The following is a 21,330-nucleotide window of genomic DNA, read 5'->3' as shown; positions in this document are numbered from 1 at the left end:
CTATGGACGCGACCCAGTCATTCGTTCTAAATGTTCCATTGCCATACTGGCTGGAACATTTAGCTAGCCAACTACGGCTAACTTCACATCAAAAAGTGCAGCCAGAATAACAGCAAGGTAGCTGCATTTGCATTTGTTTAAGCTGTTTTCTAGTGACATTTATTTGGATACAACCATAATAATGAGCTAATGAGGCACGATTTCGCCTGGCATAGAAAAGATGCTCACTCGTCACGACACTGTTGTTCATAGGAGCTAGCCAACAACACAACTAACACAATCACTTCAAACTGAAGCTGGAAAGACTGCAAACTAGCTGCACTTCGTTTAGTTGTACCTTTTTTCAATTGACATTTCTTTGTATATATCCATAAAAACGATGCCAGATGATTCATGATTTTGACTGGCTGAGAAACGCTGCTTGCCTGTCTGTCTTGTCCCGACTCCCGACACGTTCTGTGATAAGTGTGATTAGTAGGAGTCAGGCGCAGGAGGGTAAATCACAGAATACAGAGTTTATTCCGTCGTACACAGTTGCGCTGGATAGCGACAACAAAATACAGGCACAGGGGAATAATCTACCCCGGCAATACAAGGTACGGGTAGCTCCAACAAAATACAGGCACAGGGGAATAATCTACCCCGGCAAAAGTTGAGCTACACTCAACTCACATAAAACAATCACCCACAAGGACAAGGGGGCAGAGGGACCACTTATACACGGACTAATGAGGGGATATGAACCAGGTGTGTGTAATTGACAAGACAAGACAAATGGAATGATGAGATATGGAGTGGCAGTGGCTAGTAAGCCGATGACGACGAATGCCGAAGCCTGCCCGAACAAGCGGCGGAAGTCGTGACACGTTCATTACTATGGGACAGCTGGAGATCGAATTTGAATACTGAAACAATGTTGCAAATGTCAGAGAGACAGACAGCAAGGTTTATACAAATCTCCGCTGTTGAAAACTAAATGTTAGTCTAAAAGAAATGTGAGATTATGTCTAGATGCTTTTTATAGTGGAGATCAAGTTTATAAAGTGCCTGGCTGGGATTGCGCAGTCAGATGGAACAGAGTAAATAGGCATTTTAACATCATAGATTTAGCCGGTGGTAACTTGTGGAATAGACACCGGCTGGAATGTGGTTTTAACCAATCAGCATTCAGGATTAGACCCACCCGCTGTATAATTTCCATCTTTCCCCTGTTCTCTACCGATGTGCTTATACACACTGTATAACAGAGAGTTTTTGCAACTTATTGCAGATGTATTTCAATCTCAGACAGACAATGTGTTAAGTGGAGCGGCTGTCTGACACCTCTAACTTCAATGTTGTGAATAGAGGATTCATCACCTCATTATTGCAACACTGCTTCACTTTGGCAGCAGCGCCCATTGTTCCAGTAGATTAGCACAATGAAATGTGGTTGAATTGAGTTCTAATAAAGATTTCATGGTTTCCGTGTACTAAGAATCTCCACATTATTATATATCCAAGCTGAAAGCTAAATACCCAAAAGTGCCTTTCAGCATTCAATAAGGAGCGTATTTTTCAATAACCAATAGATTAATGACTATTACAATAATCCAACATTCAAATCACTGTAAGGATAATTAACTCGCAGTTGCTGTATGGCAAGCGGAATTACATCATTTGGATATTGGCCTTTATTAAACTGCAATGGGTTCGCTGGATAGCTAGCTACTGTAGGCAGTTGGAATCCACAATCCATTCCGCACTGCAAAAATGTATAGGCTGTAATGTTTTTCTTTGACGGTCTCTGGCTTATCATATCATTTCAGGAAAAAACAAATTATCCGGAGAAAAGCCAATGTGAAACAGAGCAGAGAGACTGTGTCCTGGTAGTGTGAATCCAATCCACTCAGAGGGTGTCTATCTATCATTAACAGAGCTGTGTCTGATGATGAGACATCTGTCTCTGTTGCGGTATAGATGGCTTTATCACATGCCCCCAACCCAGGAGTCACCACTAGTTTATTTTTATCGTTCCTCCATAATCCATTCATAACCATTAGTAATCCATAGAGCATGAACATGGTGGACGAACATGCTAGGTATAGTGTGTATACGGTAGTCCTCGATGCCTGGTCGTTTGAAATCCACATTGCTAAATCCTGTGCGTGGTCAGCCATTGTTTATGATACGTTCATGCTAGAGTGCTGTCTGGCATTTGGTACAGACTTGATATTTTGAGCCTAGAATGTTTATATGCAAACCGCACTGCAGCAGTACACATAAGGTCATATGGCTGACAGTTTAGTTCCTCATTGACAGCCATAACAATGCTTACTTGATATTGTAGAAAATATAACTCTTACTAAGCAAACATTAAATTCAACTCTGAAAATAAATCTAGCTACTGGATAAAACAGTAACAGACATTAGTTAGGCTTAAGCACCAGACACATTAATATGCTACTGGTCAGTAGCCAATAGTAAGGGGTCTATAGGGTTGGCAGGAGGAAACACTACTCTGACCAGAGTCCAGATTACATTTGCCAGACTGGATCTCCAATAGTGTGGGATGGGATGGGGGTAGAGAGGGGGAGAGAGAGAGAGAGAGAGAGAGAGGGAGAGGGAGAGAGAGGGAGAGAGAGAGAGAGAGAGAGAGAGAGAGAGAGAGAGAGAGAGAGAGAGAGAGAGAGAGAGAGAGAGAGAGAGAGAGAGAGAGAGAGAGAGAGAGAGAGAGAGAGAGAGAGAGAGAGAGAGAGAGGGTGCTAAAACGTAGTACAGGAGACAGCAGATGGTGGGGATTATTTGGGACTAAAATACTCTGCGATCCACTGAGGGAGGCCAGAGACGTAAATCGCAACAAGACTCCATCTGCTAGAAATACCCATAAAAGCAGGACGAACCGTTAAATCGACTAGCATGCCTCCGCAGACATAGATATCCCTGTTGTTGTTGTTGTTTTTTGCCTCACACCGTCCGTGCTGACTCACTACCGAAATAAATCGTACGAACGTTGGGCTTTTACAATAATAACTACTAGAAGTAATAATATGAAAATAACAGCTGTGCCCAGGGTAACTAAAGAGACGAGAGGGGAAGGGAATTCCCAAACGTGTCATTAGGACTGTCCCTACGAATCTTTAGAACACTATTACTAGTGTCCACAAAAACACACTCTCCATTTACTGTGATTAGGACCAGCTCTATACTAAAGCCAACATCACCATGGTCCACACTATGTAGTCAATGTGATTAAACTGATTATTGCTGTTTACACACTGAATATGTACAGTCATGTCCTTTATTATTGGCACCCTTGATAAAATAAATCATATAAATATTGAGCTATATTGTATGCAAAAAAAAAGGGAAATTATATAATTTTATAATAATACAATTGTTCAGAGAAAGAGATTTTGTTTAACAAGTAATAAAAGCAAATCTCAAAAAGATAGGTCATATTTATTGGCACCCTTGTTTTCAATAATCTAGCACCCTCCGCTTGCGAGGATAACGACAATGAGCCTTTCAAAAATATATACAGTTCCAGTCAGAAGTTTGGACACACCTACTCATTCAAGGGTTTTTCTTTATGTTTTACTATTTTCTACATTGTAGAACAATAGTGAAGACATCAAAACTATGAAATAACACATATGGAGTAATGTAGTAACCAAACAATATTTAAACAAATCAAAATAGATTTTAGATTTTAGATTCTTCAAAGTAGCCAATCTTTGCCTTGATGACAGCTTTGCACACTCTTGGCATTCTCACAACCAGCTTCATGAGGAATGCTTTTCCAACAGTCTTGAAGGAGTTCCCACATATGCTGAGCACTTGTTGGCTGCTTTTCCTTCACTCTGCGGTCCGACTCATCCCAAACCATCTCAATTGGGTTGAGGTCAGGTGATTGTGGAGGCCAGGTCATCTGATGCAGCACTCCATCTCTCTCCTTGGTCAAATAGCCCTTACACAGCCTGGATGTGTGTTTTGGGTCATTGTCCTATTGAAAAACAAATTATAGTCCCACTAAGCGCAAACCAGATTGGATGGCGTAACACTGCAGAATGCTGTGGTAGCCATGCTGGATAAGTGTACCTTCAATTCTAAATAAATCACAGACAGTGCCACCAGCAAAGCACCCCCACACCATCACACCCCCTCCTCCATGCTTCACGGTGGGAACCACACATGCGAAAATCATCTGTTCACCTACTCTGCGTCTCACAAAGACACGGCAGTTGAACCAAAAATCTCAAATTTGTACACATCAGACCAAAGAACAGATTTCCACCAGTCTAATGTCCATTGCTCGTGTTTCTTGGCCCAAGCAAGTCTCTTCTTATTGTTGGTGTCCTTTAGTAGTGGTTTCTTTGCAGCAATTCAACCATGAAGGCCTGATTCATGCAGTCTCCCCTAAACAGTTGATGTTGAGATGTGTCTGTTACTTGAACTCTGTGAAGTATTTATTTGGGCTGCAATTTCTGAGGCTGGTAACTCTAATGAACTTATCCTCTGCAGCAGAGGTAACTCTGGGTCTTCCTTTCCTGTGGCAGTCCTCATGAGAGCCAGTTTCATCATAGCGCTTGATGGTTTTTGCGACTGCACTTAAAATAAACTTTCAAAGTTCTTGACATTTTCCGGATTGACTGACCTTCATGTCTTAAAGTAATGATGGACTGTCATTTCTCTTTGCTTATTTGAGCTGTTCTTGCCATAATATGGACTTGGTCTTTTACCAAATAGGGCTATCTTCTGTATACCACCCCTACCTTGTCACAACACAACTGATTGGCTCAAACGCATTAAGAAGGAAAGAAATTCCACAAATGAACTTTTAACAAGGCACACCTGTTAATTGAAATTACTACCTCATGAAGCTGGTTGAGAGAATGCCAAGAGTGTGCAAAGCTGTCATCATGGTGGCTACTTTGAAGAATCTCAAATATAAAATATATTTTGATTTGTTTAACACTTTTTTGGTTACTACATGATTCCCTATGTGTTATTTCATAGTTGTGATGTCTTCACTATTATTCTACAATGTAGAAAATAGTAAAAATAAAGAAAAACCCTGGAATGAGTAGGCATGTCCAAACTTTTGATTCGTACTGTATATATGAGATTGGAGAACATGTTGGTAGGGATCTTAGACCATACAGAATCTTTCCAGATCCTTGATTTCCTTTGTCTGCTCTTATGGACTGCCCTCTTCAATTCAAACCACAGGTTTTCAATGGGGTTCAAGGCGCAGCGGTCTGGGGCACTGCATCGCAGTGCTTGAGGCGTCACTACAGACCCGGGATTGTCCCAGGCTGTGTCACAGCCAGCCGTGACCGGGAGACACATGAGGCGGAGCACAATTGTCTGGGTTAGGGGAGGGTTTGGCCAGCTGGGATTTCCTTGTCCCATCGCGCTCTAGAGATTCCTTGTGGTGGGCCGGGTGCCTGCAAGCTGACTTCGGTCGCCAGCTGGATGGTGTTTCCTCTGACACATTGGTGCAGCTGGTTAAGCAAGCAGTGCGACTTGGCAGGGTTGTGTTTCGGAGGATGCATGGCTCTCGACCTTCGCCTCTCCCAAGTCCGTAGGGGAGTTGCAGCGATGGGACAAGACTGTAACTACCAATTGGATATCATGTAAAAGTACAAAAAAAAGTTTGTGGTCAATTAACCATTTCTTTGTGGATTTTGATTAGTGCTTGGGGTTATTGTCTTGTTGGAAGAGATCCACTTGTGGCCAAGTGTCAGGTATTTGGGTAAAATGTGCTAGTACTAGGTAAGGTTTGTGATGCCATTTACCTTAACAAGGGCCCCAGGACCAGATTTTTTTGCTTCTTGTTAAACAAAATCTCTTTCTCTGAGCAATTATACTAGTATAAAATTATATAATTTCCCCCCAAAAATGTGCACACAATATAGCTCAGTATTTGTATTATTTATTTATACAGTCTTTTTTGCTCATCTTTATCAAGTGCCAATAATTATGGACCTGACTATATTAAGTTCAGTGCTTTAACTGTCACGCCCTGGCTCTGGGGACTTTTATATGTTGAGCCAGGGTGTTAGTTTCTATGTGTTAGTTTCTGGGTGTTAGGTTCTATGTTTCGTTTTCTATGTTCTTGTTCTAGTTTATGTGTTTCTATGTTGGCCGGGGTGGTTCCCAATTAGAGACAGCTGTGGCTCGTTGTCTCTGATTGGGAACCATACTTAGGCAGCCTGTTTTGCACTTGTCATTTGTGGGATCTTGTTCCGGAGAGGTTTGTGTTTTGTTAACCTTAGGACTTCACGTATCGTTTTGTTATTGTTATAATAAGTACTCATTAAAAGATGTACGCATATCGCGCTGCGCCTTGGTCTGCTTCTTATGACGAACGTGACATTAACAGTACATAGGGGAAGAATGTGACTAAATTCTAATCAAATTAATGAGTTACCATTCCTAAAAAAGGGTTTAATTCAAACAGTGCCATTGACACTACTAGTGTCACACCTGAACATCCGAGCAACGTTCTCATCTTGGCATGCATACCAATGCATCTCCACCACTTCACCCTAGTCTTAGTGGATGGATTCTGCAATCAATGATCATCATTGTATTTATTCAAGAATAATCAAAAACGGTGTTGAAAAGGTACCTGTTCCTGTGTGTAGATCAAATCTTGAACCTGAGAAAAGAGAATAAGAAAACAATGCTAAGTATTGAAGAAAACGCTAGCATGCATGTAAAAGAGATTAGGCCTATACATTGTAAAGATAAAGTAATGCAAATATGTATTTTAAGAACATGAACAGCTGTTGGTTTTCAAAAGGCAATGCACCCCCATCTACAGTGAATTCCTGGTGGGGCACCTTGTCAAGTGTAATTGTTCTTGTTCTATTGAGCTCATGCAGTCAAGGGGGTGTGATTTTAGATCACTGGAAAAAGAAAGGAAAACTAATTGATGGCAAACTCAATGCACTCTGCTCTATTTGATGCAGCCTGTCAGAATACATTGATTTATTTTCCATATACTGTTTGACATGGGACACTTAATTAAAAACATCCCCCGGTACAGTAGGTAATGTAATTACAGTTCATAGATCTTCCCCCATCACCCCCATTATACCCTAGAGCTCACATTGCAAACGGGGAACAAGCTTTGCATCATCGCCCCACTGAGTGAATCGTATGCCAAACAGATCAAATGACTCGATGGCACCACTGACTGGTTTTCCACAATGTGCCAATACAATGAGCAGTGCTGTCGCCATTACGATTGGCTGCAATTGACCACATTGTGAGTTAACCTTAGAGGCATAAATCAGGCGTCATGATACAGGGAAATTAAGTCTAGTTTCTATAAGTCCTGGAGGGCTTTCATAATCATAAAAATACGTATTGATATCAAATCAAATCAAATTGTATTTGTCACATGCTCCGAATACAACAGGTGTAGACCTTACCGTGAAATGCTTACTTACAAGCCCTTAACCAACAATGCAGTTTTAAGAAAAATAAGAGTTAAGAAAATATTTACTAAATAAACGAAAGTAAAAATAAAATAAAAAGTTACAATAAAATAACAATAACGAGGCTATATTCAGTGGGTACCGGTACCGAGTCAATGTGTAGGGGTCTATCTACCCCATAGCTTGTGTATACAAAGTGCATGATAACAAATATGTATTACATACATTGCATCTGCATTTAGATAAGCGATTAATTTAATATGCATCACCTAGGAATGCAAGCTAAAGCAATACCACCTACAGTGGGGAGAACAAGTATTTGATACACTGCCGATTTTGCAGGTTTTCTTACTTACAAAGCATGTAGTGGTCTGTAATTTTTATCATAGGTACACTTCAACTGTGAGAGACGGAATCTAAAACAAAAATCCAGAAAATCACATTGTATGATTTTAAAGAAATTAATTTGCATTTTATTGCATGACATAAGTATTTGATCACCGACCAACCAGTAAGAATTCCGGCTCTCACAGACCTGTTAGTTTTTCTTTAAGAAGCCCTCCTGTTCTCCACTCATTACCTGTATTAACTGCACCTGTTTGAACTCGTTACCTGTATAAAAGACACCTGTCCACACACTCACTCAAACAGACTCCAACCTCTCCACAATGGCCAAGACCAGAGAGCTGTGTAAGGACATCAGGGATAAAATTGTAGACCTGCACAAGGCTGGGATGGACTACAGGACAATAGACAAGCAGCTTGGTGAGAAGGCAACAACTGTTGGCGCAATTATTAGAAAATGGAAGAAGTTCAAGATGACGGTCAATCACCCTCAGTCTGGGGCTCCATGCAAGATCTCACCTCGTGGGGCATCAATGATCATGAGGAAGGTGAGGGATCAGCCCAGAACTAAACGGCAGGACCTGGTCAATGACCTGAAGAGAGCTGGGACCACAGTCTCAAAGAAAACCATTAGTAACACACTACGCCGTCATGGATTAAAATCCTGCAGCGCACACAAGGTCCCCCTGCTCAAGCCAGCCCATGTCCAGGCCCGTCTGAAGTTTGCCAATGACCATCTGGATGATCCAGAGGAGGAATGGGAGAAGGTCATGTGGTCTGATGAGACAAAAATATAGCTTTTTGGTCTAAACTCCACTCGCCGTGTTTGGAGGAAGAATAAGGATGAGTACAACCCCAAGAACACCATCCCAACCATGAAGCATGGAGGTGGAAACATCATTCTTTGGGGATGCTTTTCTGCAAAGGGGACAGGACGACTGCACCATATTGAGGGGAGGATGGATGGGGCCATGTATCGCGAGATCTTGGCCAACAACCTCCTTCCCTCAGTAAGAGCATTGAAGATGGGTCGTGGCTGGGTCTTCCAGCATGACAACGACCCGAAACACACAGCCAGGGCAACTAAGGAGCGGCTCCGTAAGAAGCATCTCAAGGTCCTGGAGTGGCCTAGCCAGTCTCCAGACCTGAACCCAATAGAAAATCTTTGGAGGGAGCTGAAAGTCCGTATTGCCCAGCGACAGCCCTGAAACCTGAAGGATCTGGAGAAGGTCTGTATGGAGGAGTGGGCCAAAATCCCTGCTGCAGTGTGTGCAAACCTGGTCAAGACCTAAAGGAAACGTATGATCTCTGTAATTGCAAACAAAGGTTTCTGTACCAAATATTAAGTTCTGCTTTTCTGATGTATCAAATACTTATGTCATGCAATAAAATGCAAATTAATTGATTTTCTGGATTTTTGTTTTAGATTCCGTCTCTCACAGTTGAAGTGTACCTATGATAAACATTACAGACCTCTACATGCTTTGTAAGTAGGAAAACCTGCAAAATCAGCAGAGTATCAAATACTTGTTCTCCCCACTGTATGTTGCCAAAGAAGGATCTTTCCCTAAATCCCATTTTTCTCATTCCCCTTTATCCCATCTTCCCGAAATTAACATTTCCCTAATCTAGAAATACATTATAACAAATAGCATATCACTTGTAGTTACAGTAACTGCTGAAGAGAGAGATAAAGCTCTTCTGTGGTTTATAAAGCTTTGCATGCTGCTTGATTCATCTGGCCAATAACAGGCTCTTCTCCTCTGATACACTAGAATGTTTCTAACTAGAGACTGCAATATGGTGGCGTCTTCACTGCTCTCTCCACTGGTGTTAAATGGACCTCTCTCAGTGCCCTCCCATAGATCCAACAGCCCAGAAGAACACACAGCGTCTCCATGGCTGGCTCTAACCCAGGCAGCCTGGATAAACTGAAGGGAATCATGTGAAACACTGGCTTTCATGAACCCTGCTCTGGGGGACAGTATACAGAACCTTTGATTCTCTGCCTAGCTGAAACATACAGTCCTAGAGTGGAATCCTTAGAAACTGGAGTAAGCCCCAGCATACCAATAACAGCACTAGAGCTCATTAGGCCTGCCATCAAAACACTGCATGGGGTGAGCTCCCTAAGAGCACCATTGTGGGTTTCAAATTTGAGTGGCTCTTATTTTTACGGGAAATGTTCCACTCTCTGCTACTGTATCGTGTAACGGAGGGATCATCATCCAAACAACTTCCCCATCACCCTTTTCCACGTTGACAGCCAAATAAATCGTTATCAATGTAAATAATACACTGCATTTCAGATAATGTTATGGTTTTCAAATGCGCAGTAAGCTCCCCGCTCACTTTAAATGCTCAATGAAATATGGTCTACCATTGGAGAAAGGTTGGAGTTTCATATTCTGGACATAGGCATCTTCAAGTGTTCAATTGATGCCTGTCAGAAATTCCCATTTTGATGTAAATGAGCATTTTGAAACCCCCATGGCTTCAGGAGTGGGACATGCACCCAATGCACGGCAGACTCCTTTAATAATCTTCTATATTTTCTGCATGAACTGGCAACGAGATGTAAAGCTGACGTTTTGCCTCACTGCTCCTCTACTCAGAACATTCACAGGCTATCACCATTGATTTTAATGGTACCTGCTGTATCGCTAAAGTGCTCTCATTTCAGAGAAGAACGGGCAATCATTTCATCAGCTGTCAAGCTGGGCCAGAGGGCTCTGACTGAAATAGGCTATCTTCAAGAGCATTGGCTGCTGGGGAAAGAGGGAATCTCTGTAGATTACTGGGTGCAAATCAGGCATATACTGTAGCTACGCTGTCTTCTACTATGAATGATAACTGCCATGAACCATAAGAAATCACTGTTGTTTGGATATTTAGAGAAGTGATCGTATGACTGACAGAATTAGACCACAAATTCTGATTTAACGTTCAATCATTATCATTATTTTTGTGTAAATCTCACTCCAGCATGCACAACATCAGACCTGTTCTATTTCAGGTGTGTCAGTATTACGATTAATGTGAATGTACTGTAGAATGTTTAAAGTGCTTTTTTCTGGTTGTCAAAATGACACTGAAGAACAGGGTTGCAAACATGAATATTTGAAAAAAGTTGACAATCACAGGCTGCAACAGAAGCCCTTCTAGATAGAAATAACAACCGAACAGGGCAATTTTCATTGGAGTTCCCCTTTGAGTTTAATTCCGACCTTTGAAGCACGTTGGTGAGAATTCCAAGCCATTACCCAGGCAAACAATTGGCCGCTAACAGCCAAGCACCTTAAAGAGAATGTCAGCTACCATGGAGACGGCTGCTAGAACCCTGGCTCTAACATCCTCGCCACACTACAAGTACGAAGCACTGAGATGAATTAAGAAATGTAAAAACTGATGATATCATCGTTTGTTTTCATTTTGAGCATCTGTTTTCATGTTTAACAACACTGTAATTAGTAGCACAAGTAGCCCTTTGCTAATTCTCCCCTTGCAGATTTGTTGGTTCACATAGGTACTCAAGGTACAGTTTTAAAAGGAGTTTAAAACATATTAATCAAGACAATGTAAACAATTGACATCACAGAAAGACATCATTTGAGAGGTAGAGAAGGCCACTGGCTTTAGTGTACTTTGGTAGTTGGTTTAAATGTTACTGGTGTTTGTTGGTCGACTCACCAGGTAAACCATGTTCAATCTTAGCTTGGCAGTACACATAAACATGTTACAACTGCAGCGGCAGGATTCAGCGGAATGTGGTGGTTCAGTAATATAAATAGATTCAGTATGATGCTATCGGGTCAGTTCCTTAGTCTTCTCAAGACCAGAATGATTCAGTATGATGCTATCGGGTCAGTTCCTTAGTCTTCTCAAGACCAGAATGATTCAGTATGATACTATCGGGTCAGTTCCTTAGTCTTCTCAAGACCAGAATGATTCAGTATGATGCTATCGGGTCAGTTCCTTAGTCTTCTCAAGACCAGAATGATTCAGTATGATGCTATCGGGTCAGTTCCTTAGTCTTCTCAAGACCAGAATGATTCAGTATGATGCTATCGGGTCAGTTCCTTAGTCTTCTCAAGACCAGAATGATTCAGTATGATGCTATCGGGTCAGTTCCTTAGTCTTCTCAAGACCAGAATGATTCAGTATGATGCTATCGGGTCAGTTCCTTAGTCTTCTCAAGACCAGATTGTAAAGTGACCTGCAAGCTTAAAGAAGGTCCCTTACACAGAATTGATAGCCCTGTCCTGATGACCTCCATCCATGCAGCCTTCATTTCTACAAACAGACCATTCTCATGCTTCCAAGAGCCTATATCCACTCTCTCCTATTGTCAATACTCTTAGCATTCAGATTGGCCTCACAACTTGGAGCAATGAATGAAACTGATCTGATCACACATCCCTCATCTGCAAGCACATCCCATATGGTGCCACAATTAATCTGTAGGTTCAGCACATGACCAAGTCCCATTGGTATGGTTTAAAAAGCTATCTTCTCACTAGCATGAGTGGCTATTGGGTCATGCTCCGCTGGTCACTGTGTAGGATGCTGCCATTGATTCATCCAGTTCTTTTCAAGTTCTGTTCAGACTAAGTTCAGAATCCTGTAAAACACAGTCCTGTGTGTTAAGTTTCCCTGTATTCTTAGGAGATATTTTGAGAATAACAACAGCGTTTAAAGATTAGCACAACTTGATTGTAGTTTCACACATTAATTCATGACCCAAGATGTTAGCACCTGGTTTTCTTTCAGGAGTCAAAAGTTAAGCTGTTTATTTCAGGAGTAAGTATTAACTTGTTTGTTTAATTGTTAGTGTGTGTGCGCGCGCGTGTGTGTACATGTGAGCGAGCATGTCTTACAATTATAATGACGTAGTCTGATGCAGAAACCCTCAGTAAACGCGTTTTTGATCATTTTGTCATTCAAATGTACATTAATATTGTATAATTAACAGGACCTGTGCCAGATAGTAAAACATGTTGTTTTCTTTATACAGAATGATTTGTTTGTTTTCTTTTGCATCTCTACTCCCTCTTGGGCCCTAACCTAGATTACAGCACAACGACTATTAATCATTGATGATCGGACCTTTTAATATTGCTCAAATATATAACATTTGCACCTAAATGAACACATACATATTTAACAAAAATATACTGTGCAATATTTCCTTTGTTTTTGTGTAGACAGGCAGCACCACTAATAATTTTATCCATAACACACCCAAAATGTACTTTAACCCAGACTAGTATTCCCTGCAAAATCATAATGCCAATGTTTCAGTATATAAAAAGCATCATAAATAGCAAAATAAGATAAACCCATAGGCCAATTGACAGTATTAATTAACTACTTTCACTGCTTACTCTGCTTTGTGACCAATAGACAAACCAATCCCTGTACAGTATGTGTAACCCCTTAACACTGCCATTAAATACCCATATATCGTCCACCAATATCAAAATATATTGATCATCAGCAACAGGGACTCTAAAAGGAAAAGGATGTCAAAAGGTAAGTGATGAGACCCCCACAAAGTGAGACCCCCACTTGGACACAGCCAGGAAAATATTGAGAAGACAGGATACAAGTAATCTACCAAGACTGGTGATGAGGAGTCTGGTTCCAAAAGCTCACCATAACAATCAGACTGACTGATTACATTTGTCTTAATCAGAGGTTAACATTAATTACAGGATGAGATCAGAACATGAGGGAGCCTTGGGCTTTAAATCCCTTGGCTGTACACACAAACACACACACGTACACACGTACACACACACACACACACACACACAAGCACGGGAACAACACACACACACACACAGACATACAGAGGGAACCTACAAGGTGGTGTATGCTACATGATTATGGACAGTGCCTACTGGCTCTCCTAGGTCTCTGGGTTTCAGCACCATCTCCACCCTCTATCTCTGGTGTGCTAGCTAATATAAAATTATTCTACATCATTTTTAATTATACATGAAGCCCCCCCACTTCCTCCCTAAGAATATGGAACCCACCATTTTTCTGGCGCATTAAAGCTACAAGACATTTTGAAGTAAATCTGCCAACCAGGTACTTTTAAGAAATACTTAGGCCTACTCTGTATGCCTTGCATGCAAGATAGACGGTCTTCACCACTATCTAACCTGGCTATACCATGGTAGACCGGCGTGTGTAACATTTCAATCTGCTACACATCCACAGCCTCATGTATAAAACAGTGTTATGGAGGCTGGGAATGCACACAGTACACATGGGCCCCTGGGGCCCTGGGCGTGACACCATCCACCTCAAGCTATTACACTTTTAAATTGGTCCCAGTGAAATCACTCTGCCGCAGCTAAGGCCTGACCTTTGCTGTTGTCTTATGTACAGGAGAACTACTCGCTGTCAGCAAGATCAGGGCCGACGCTAGCCTTTTGGGGGCCCTAAGAGAGATTTGGTTGGGGGGGCCCCCCCACCAGGCAGCGAAAAATGTAGTGGCCCCCCTCTTGACGACGGAGAGAAACATTTTAGTTTAAAAGTTAATTCCCTGCAATTCTACACATTTTGCCATGGAGCTTAGAGAAAATGTTGCAGTTTTAAAGCAAGTTTTCTACAGTTCTACATATTACAGTGCATTCGGAAAGTATTCAGACCCCTTGACTTTTTCAACATTTTGTTACGTTACAGTCTTATTCTAAAAGGGATTAAATCGTTTTTCCCCCTCATCAATCTACACACAATACCCCATAATGATCAAGCAAAAACAGTTTTTTTTTTTTTTTACAAAAAATAAAATAAAAACGGATATATGACATTTACATAAGTATTCAGACCCTTTACTCAGTACTTGGTTGAAGCACCTTTGGCAGCGATTATAGCCTTGATTCTTCTTGGGTATGACGCAACAAGCATGGAAAACCTGTATTTGGGGAGTTTTTCCCATGTTTCTCTGCAGATCCTCTCAAGCTCTGTCAGGTTGGATGGGGAGTGTCGCTGCACATCTATTTCCAGGTCTCTCCAGAGATGTTAGATCGGGTTTAAGTCCGGGATCTGGCTGGGCCACTCAAGGACATTCAGAGACTTGTCCCAAAGCCACTCATGCGTTGTCTTGGCTGTGTGCTTAGGGCCGTTGTCGTGTTGGTAGGTGAAGCTTCGTCCCCGTCTGAGGTCCTGAGCACTCTGGAGCAGGTTTTTATCAAGGATCTCTCTGTACTTTGCTCTGTTCATCTTTCCCTCGATCCTGACTAGTCTCCCAGTCCCTGCCACTGAAGAACATCCCCACTGCATGATGCTGCCACCACCATGCTTCACCATAGGAATGGTGCCAGGTTTCCTCCAGAAGTGACGCTTGGCATTCAGGCCAAAGAGTTCAATCTTGGTTTCATTAGACCAGAGAATCTTGTTTCTCATGGTCTGAGAGTCCTTTAATGCCTTTTGGTAAACTCCAAGCGGGCTGTCATGTGCCTTTTACTGAGGAGATGCTTCCATCTGGCCACTCTACCATAAAGGCCTGATTGGTGGAGTGCTGCAGAGATGGTTGTCCTTCTGGAAGGCTCTCCCATCTCCACAGAGGAACTCTGGAGCTCTGTCAGAGTGACCATCAGGTTCTTGGTCACCTCCCTGACCAAGGCCCTTCTCCCCCGATTGCTCCGTTTGGCCGGGCAGCCAGCTCTAGGAAGAGTCTTGGTGGTTCCAAACTTCTTCCATTTAAGAATGATGGAGGCCACTGTGTTCTGTGTTCTTCAATGCTGCAGACATTTTTTGGTACCCTTCCCCAGATCTGTGCCTCAAACAATCTTGTCTCTGAGCTCTAAGGACAATTCCTTCGACCTCATGGCTTGGTTTTTGCTCTGACATGCACTGTCAACTGTGGGACCTTATATAGACAGGTGTGTGCCCTTCCAAATCATGTCCAATCAATTTAATTTACCACAGGTGGACTCCAATCAAGTTGTAGAAACATCTCAAGGATGATCAATGGAGACGGGATGCACCTAAGCTCAATTTGGAGTCTCATAGCAAAGGGTCTGAATACTTATGTAAATACGGTATTTCTGTTTTTGCAAAATTTCTAAAAACCAGTTTTTGCTTTATCATTATGTGGTATTGTGTGTAGATTGATAAGGGGGAAAAACAATTTAATTCATTTTAGAATAAGGCTGTGACGTAACAAAATGTGGGAAAAGTCAATGGGTCTGAATACTTTCCGAATGCACTGTATGCCATGGGACAAATAGTTGTGCAATTTTATAACAACTTTTATGCATATTCTACTCATTTTGCCATGGGGCAGAGATACATTTTTGCAGTTTTAAAGCTAATTTCCTGCAATTCTACCCATTTTGCCATGGGGTGGTGAGAATTGTTTTGCAGTTTTAAAGCCAATTTCCTGCAGATCTACACATTTTGCCATGACTTATGCCATGTTAATGATATCTGAGTGAGAGTGACTAACAAAATAAATGGGGGCTCTGGAGGTCGGTATTTGGCCATGATTACTACAAATTTAGATAACTGGCTAGACTAATTTACCAATCTAAAAATTGTTAGCTGACATGACTAATTGAGTGACTGTCAATGACTGACATAACAAGAGAAAAACTGTTGATGCACAACCACATTTCTAACTTACATTCTGTGTATTCTACTATTCTAACTCTCAACAGTAAGTTGAAACCCGACTGAGTTCCTTAAGAAAAGAAAGTGGTCGCTTTGGGCTGGGGGCCCTTATTCCTGGAGCCGGCCCTGGGCACTATCAGTTAATAAGGCTTAAGTTAAGGTTGAGTAGTGTTTTAGCACTTAAACTATCCCTTTGGCAGAGAAACACCACCGAGCCAGGTTAAAAGGATAGTTCACTTTAGAAAAGTCGAAAAAGCTCAATCTTCAAAACAGCAAACTATCCCTTTAATATTGTGCACCAGATCTACAGGTCGAAATATGGAGAAGATGTGATGCTGCAGCAGCTCACAAACGTGTGGTAAGAAGTGCCAGTGAAAAGCCAAGCAGCCAAGAAACCAACCAACCACACTGGGCCCTGGCTTCACCCAGGCCCTTGCAAGTGGAACAGGGGGGCTCTTGTTCCCGTGCCATGGTGGCAGGAAACATGATGTATTCAGATGATAATGAGCCATGCAGCAGGACAATCAAAACCCCTAGTGTCCTGGCACCAGCTAGCCCTCTCTCAAAGACCCATCGCCAAGGAGTCCAGTTGAAAACGGGACCCTGACAGTGCCTAGGGACAGCGAGGGCATTAAGGATTCCACAAAACAAACTGAGGCTTTCCAGAGGACTCTTTCAGCAAAGAAAAATCCACAGCTACCCTTGGTATATTTCCTACTGTAAAAGGCTGCATTGGAATGATGTTTTGAATATAATCTGTGGCATGTGTGATTTTCTCCAAACACGTCATCGCTGTTAGTTTCTATTTTTATACGCACAGTCCACCTGAGTCCTCAGTACTGTAGGCAGGGTGTAAGAAAAGAAATAATCAAGCCTTTGGATTGGAACCCCCCGCCCAAAATAACAGAGGTGGCTGACAGCATGCAAACGAGCGGTGTTAGAGCAGGGATTTAAGACATGGTGGTATGCTCCAGATGTTTACTTAGAGTTGTTTTTCCAATACCACGGCAGATCTGGGTTCAAATACTATTTGAAATCATTAAAATATGTTTCGAGTTTGCTTTAGCCTGTCTGGAGTGCCAGATGGGCAGGGTTTGCCGTTTCGAAGCTATTCTATTGGTTCCTTTGCAATAGGCAAGCTCAATGATGCCCAGCTAAAATATTTGAAATTATTTCAGATAGTATTTGAACCCAGGTCTGTTACCACAAAGGAGGAAAGTAGAGTGGGTAGAGGAAGCTCAAGCAAAGTGTTATAGTTCTTTCTTTGTTATCCTGCTGCACTGTGCCAGTACACTGACTGACTGACTCTCCTGAAGATAGAGGCAGAGAGGCAGTACAGCCCTTACCATGCTGTGCATTCGTGTGTGAAATGTGCTTCGGTGGGTGACTCTCTCAACCATGCATGCATTTCTAAAGGATTCACTTTGACCTCTCCATCTACAGTCAACTGGTCTCTCCTGAGGAGTGTCTGTCAGATAACAAAAGGGAAGTATGCGGTTTATTCCTGAGCTCACACTTTAACGGCACAGCTAAAACCAACTCCCCTTTAACGGTTTATTAACTATGACTACATCACAGTATCACACAGGCTTATCTGCATAACAATGTGTAATTAATTTTTCATCCTACTGTTAAATAAGGATTAATTAAAATTGCACTCCTTTTGCCATGCGTAGCCATATAATCAGTTATAGCTGGGTTGAACGGGCGTTTACCCTTTTATCTAGGCACCATTTTTAACAATTGAAAATAGCATCTCTTGTGGCTGTGTGAGCAAAAGGATGGTTGGCTCAATGGGGCTCTCTGTCGTTTTCAACCACGATCAATTTTCTATTGTGTTCCCTCTAATAGCGAAGCCATCGCTTTCTGCACCCACCATCATATTACAGTCCCTCTTCCGCTCTCCTAAAGCTTTAGTCAATAGGCAATTGCAATAAGACAGCTGAGCTGAAGCATGCCTCCAATGTATTGAAAACCCTGCTCAAAACAACCTGAGACCTAACAATGCCACTAATTTCTGTTTCTTTCTTTTTTTCTGGAGAGTGTCATGAAATACCCATGTAATTTTTTTATTGAAAATGTCAGCCTTGTCCACACATGAGAGGTTGATTGATCACTTGTTATTCCCTCACTGATTATGTTCCATTATTGCGTTTCAATAATCTTTCATTTCTTGTACACTTAAAGGGACATTTAATAAAAAGTCAACTTCATATTCATCATCTCCAACACCACCCCAAAATCAACATATGTGAAAATGATGCGTTTCTATGTTTTGTAGTAAAGAAGATAAGTGTACCAATTACTAGGCAATTACCAGGCAATGCCTACTCATAATTGGTTAAAATCACACGATGCACACCGATGATGTCATTGGAAACACTATTTTTTACTACAAAACATAAACATTTTCACATATGTTGATGTTGGGGTGGTGCTGGAGATGATGAATATGAAATGGATAATTTTTTATTCCCTTTGTAGATTTGAAAGGAAATGACAGGTACACTATATATAGAAAAGTATGTGGACACCCCTTCAAATTAGTGGATTCGGCTATTTCAACCCCACCCGTTGCTGACAGGTGTATAAAATCGAGCACACAGCCATGCAATCTCCATAGACAAACATTGGCAGTAGAATGGCCCGTACTGAAGAGCTCAGTGACTTTCAACGTGGCACCGTCATAGGATGCCACCTTTCGAATAAGTCAGTTTGTCAAATTTCTGCCCTGCTAAAGCTGCCCCGGTCAACTTTAAGTGCTGTTATTGTGAAGTGGAAACATCAGCATGACAATGCCTCCTTCCACAAAGCGAGGTCCATACAGAAATGGTTTGTTGAGATCAGTGTGGAAGAACTTGACTGGCCTGCGCAGAGCCCTGACCTCAACCCCATCGAACACCTTTGGGATGAATTGGAACGCTGACTGCGAGCCAGGCCTAATTGCCCAACATTAGTGCCCGACCTCACTAATGCTCTTGTGGCTGAATGGAAGCAAGTCCTCGCAGCAATGTTCCAACATCTAGTGGAAAGCCTTCCCAGAAGAGTGGAGGCTGTTATAGCAGCAAAGGGGAGACCAATTCCATATTAATGCCCATGATTTTGGAATGAGATGTTCGACGAGCAGGTGTCCATATACTTTTGGTCTTGTAGTGTATATAGAAACTACATCAAATCAAATTGTATTTGTCACATGCGCAGAATACAACAGGTGTAGACCTTACCGTGAAATACTTACTTACGAGCCCTTAACCAACAATGCAGTTCAAGAAATAGAGTTAAGAAACTATTTACTAAATAAACTAAAGTAAAAAATACAATAAAAAGTAACACAATACAATAACAATAACAAGGCTTGTACTGGGGGTACCGGTACCGAGTCACTGTGCAGGGGTACAGGTTAGTCGAGGTAATGTAAATAGTCCGGCTGGCCATTTGATTAATTGTTCAGCAGTCTTATGGCTTGGGGGTAGAAGCTGTTAAGGAGCCTTTTGGACCTAGACACCCTTGCCGTGCTGTAGCAGAAAGAACAGTCTATGACTTGGGTGACTGGAGTCTTTGACAATTTTTTGGGCCTTCCTCTGACACCACCTAGTATATATGTATTGCCTTATGGTTGGATACCGAGCAGTTGCCATACCAGGCATTGATGCAACCAGTCAGGATGCTCTCGATGCTGCAGCTGTAGAACTTTCTGAGGATCTGGGTACCCATACCAAATCTTTTCAGTCTCCTGAGGGGGAAAAGGTGTTGTCGTGCCCTCTTCACGACTGTCTTGGTGTGTTTGGACCATGATAGTTTGTTGGTGATGTGAACACCAAGGAACTTGAAACTCTCGACCCGCTCCACCACAGTCCCATCGATGTGAATGGGGGCGTGTTTCGGCCCTCCTTTTCCTGTAGTCCACAATCAGCTCCTTTGTCTTGCTTACGTTGAGGGAGAGGTTGTTGTCCTGGCACCACACGGCCAGGTCTCTGACCTCCTCCCTATAGGCTGTCTCATCGTTGTCGGTGATCAGGCCTACCACTGTTGTGTCGTCAGCAAACTTAATGATGGTGTTGGAGTCGTGCTTGGCCACGCAGTCGTGGGTGAACAGGGAGCAGAGGAGGGGACTAAGCACACACCCCTGAGGGGCCCCCGTGTTGAGGATCAGCGTGGTAGATGTGTTGTTACCTACACTTACCACCAGGGGGCAGCCCGTCAGGAAGTCCAGGATCCAGTTGCAAAGGGAGGTGTTTAGTTCCAGGGTCCTTAGCTTAGTGATTAGCTTTGTGGGCACTATTACATTTTAGTCATTTAGCAGACGCTCTTATCCAGAGCGACTTACAGTTAGTGAGTACATTACTTTTTATTTTATTTTATTCATACTGGCCCCCCGTGGGAATCGAACCCACAACCCTGGCGTTGCAAACGCCATGCTCTACCAACTGAGCTACATCCCTGCCGGCCATTCCCTCCCCTACCCTGGGCCAATTGTGCACCGCCCCATGGGTCTCCCGGTCACGGCCAGATACGACAGAGCCTGGATTCGAACCAGGATCTCTGCGATGCAGTGCCTTAGACCACTGCGCCACTCGGGAGACAGTATGGTGTTGAACGCTGAGCTGTAGTCAATGAACAGCATTCTCACGTGTTCCTTTTGTCCAGGTGGGAAAGGGCAGTGTGAGATTGAGATTGAGTCATCTGTGGATCTGTTGGGGCGGTATGCGAACTGGAGTGGGTCTAAGGTTTCCGGGATGATGGTGTTGATGTGAGCCATGACCAGCCTTTCAAAGCACTTCATGGCTACCGACTCGAGTGCTACGGGGCGGTAGTCATTTAGGCAGGTTACCTTCGCTTTCTTGGGCACAGGGACTATGGTGGTCTGCTTGAAACATGTAGGTATTACAGACTCGGTCAGGGGGAGGTTGAAAATGTCAGTGAAGAC

At 42.5% G+C, this 21,330-nt stretch overlaps 1 protein-coding gene across 1 annotated transcript in view; it reads right to left on the bottom strand.

Annotated features, from left to right (window-relative positions):
* LOC121567480 (immunoglobulin superfamily member 11) overlaps window positions 1–21,330 on the bottom strand; it is a 112,993-nt gene that overhangs the window by 76,830 nt on the left and 14,833 nt on the right. Inside the window, exon 2 of the mRNA XM_045220991.1 lies at window positions 6,617–6,646. Coding sequence (XP_045076926.1) covers window positions 6,617–6,646 — 30 coding nt within the window. The remainder of the gene's footprint in view (window positions 1–6,616; window positions 6,647–21,330) is intronic.

This window comes from Coregonus clupeaformis, chromosome 6 (genome assembly GCF_020615455.1).
Source record: "Coregonus clupeaformis isolate EN_2021a chromosome 6, ASM2061545v1, whole genome shotgun sequence".
NCBI lineage: Eukaryota > Metazoa > Chordata > Actinopteri > Salmoniformes > Salmonidae > Coregonus > Coregonus clupeaformis.
Note: the sequence above shows the minus strand (reverse complement) of the source record. Positions and strands in the feature narration are given on the sequence as shown.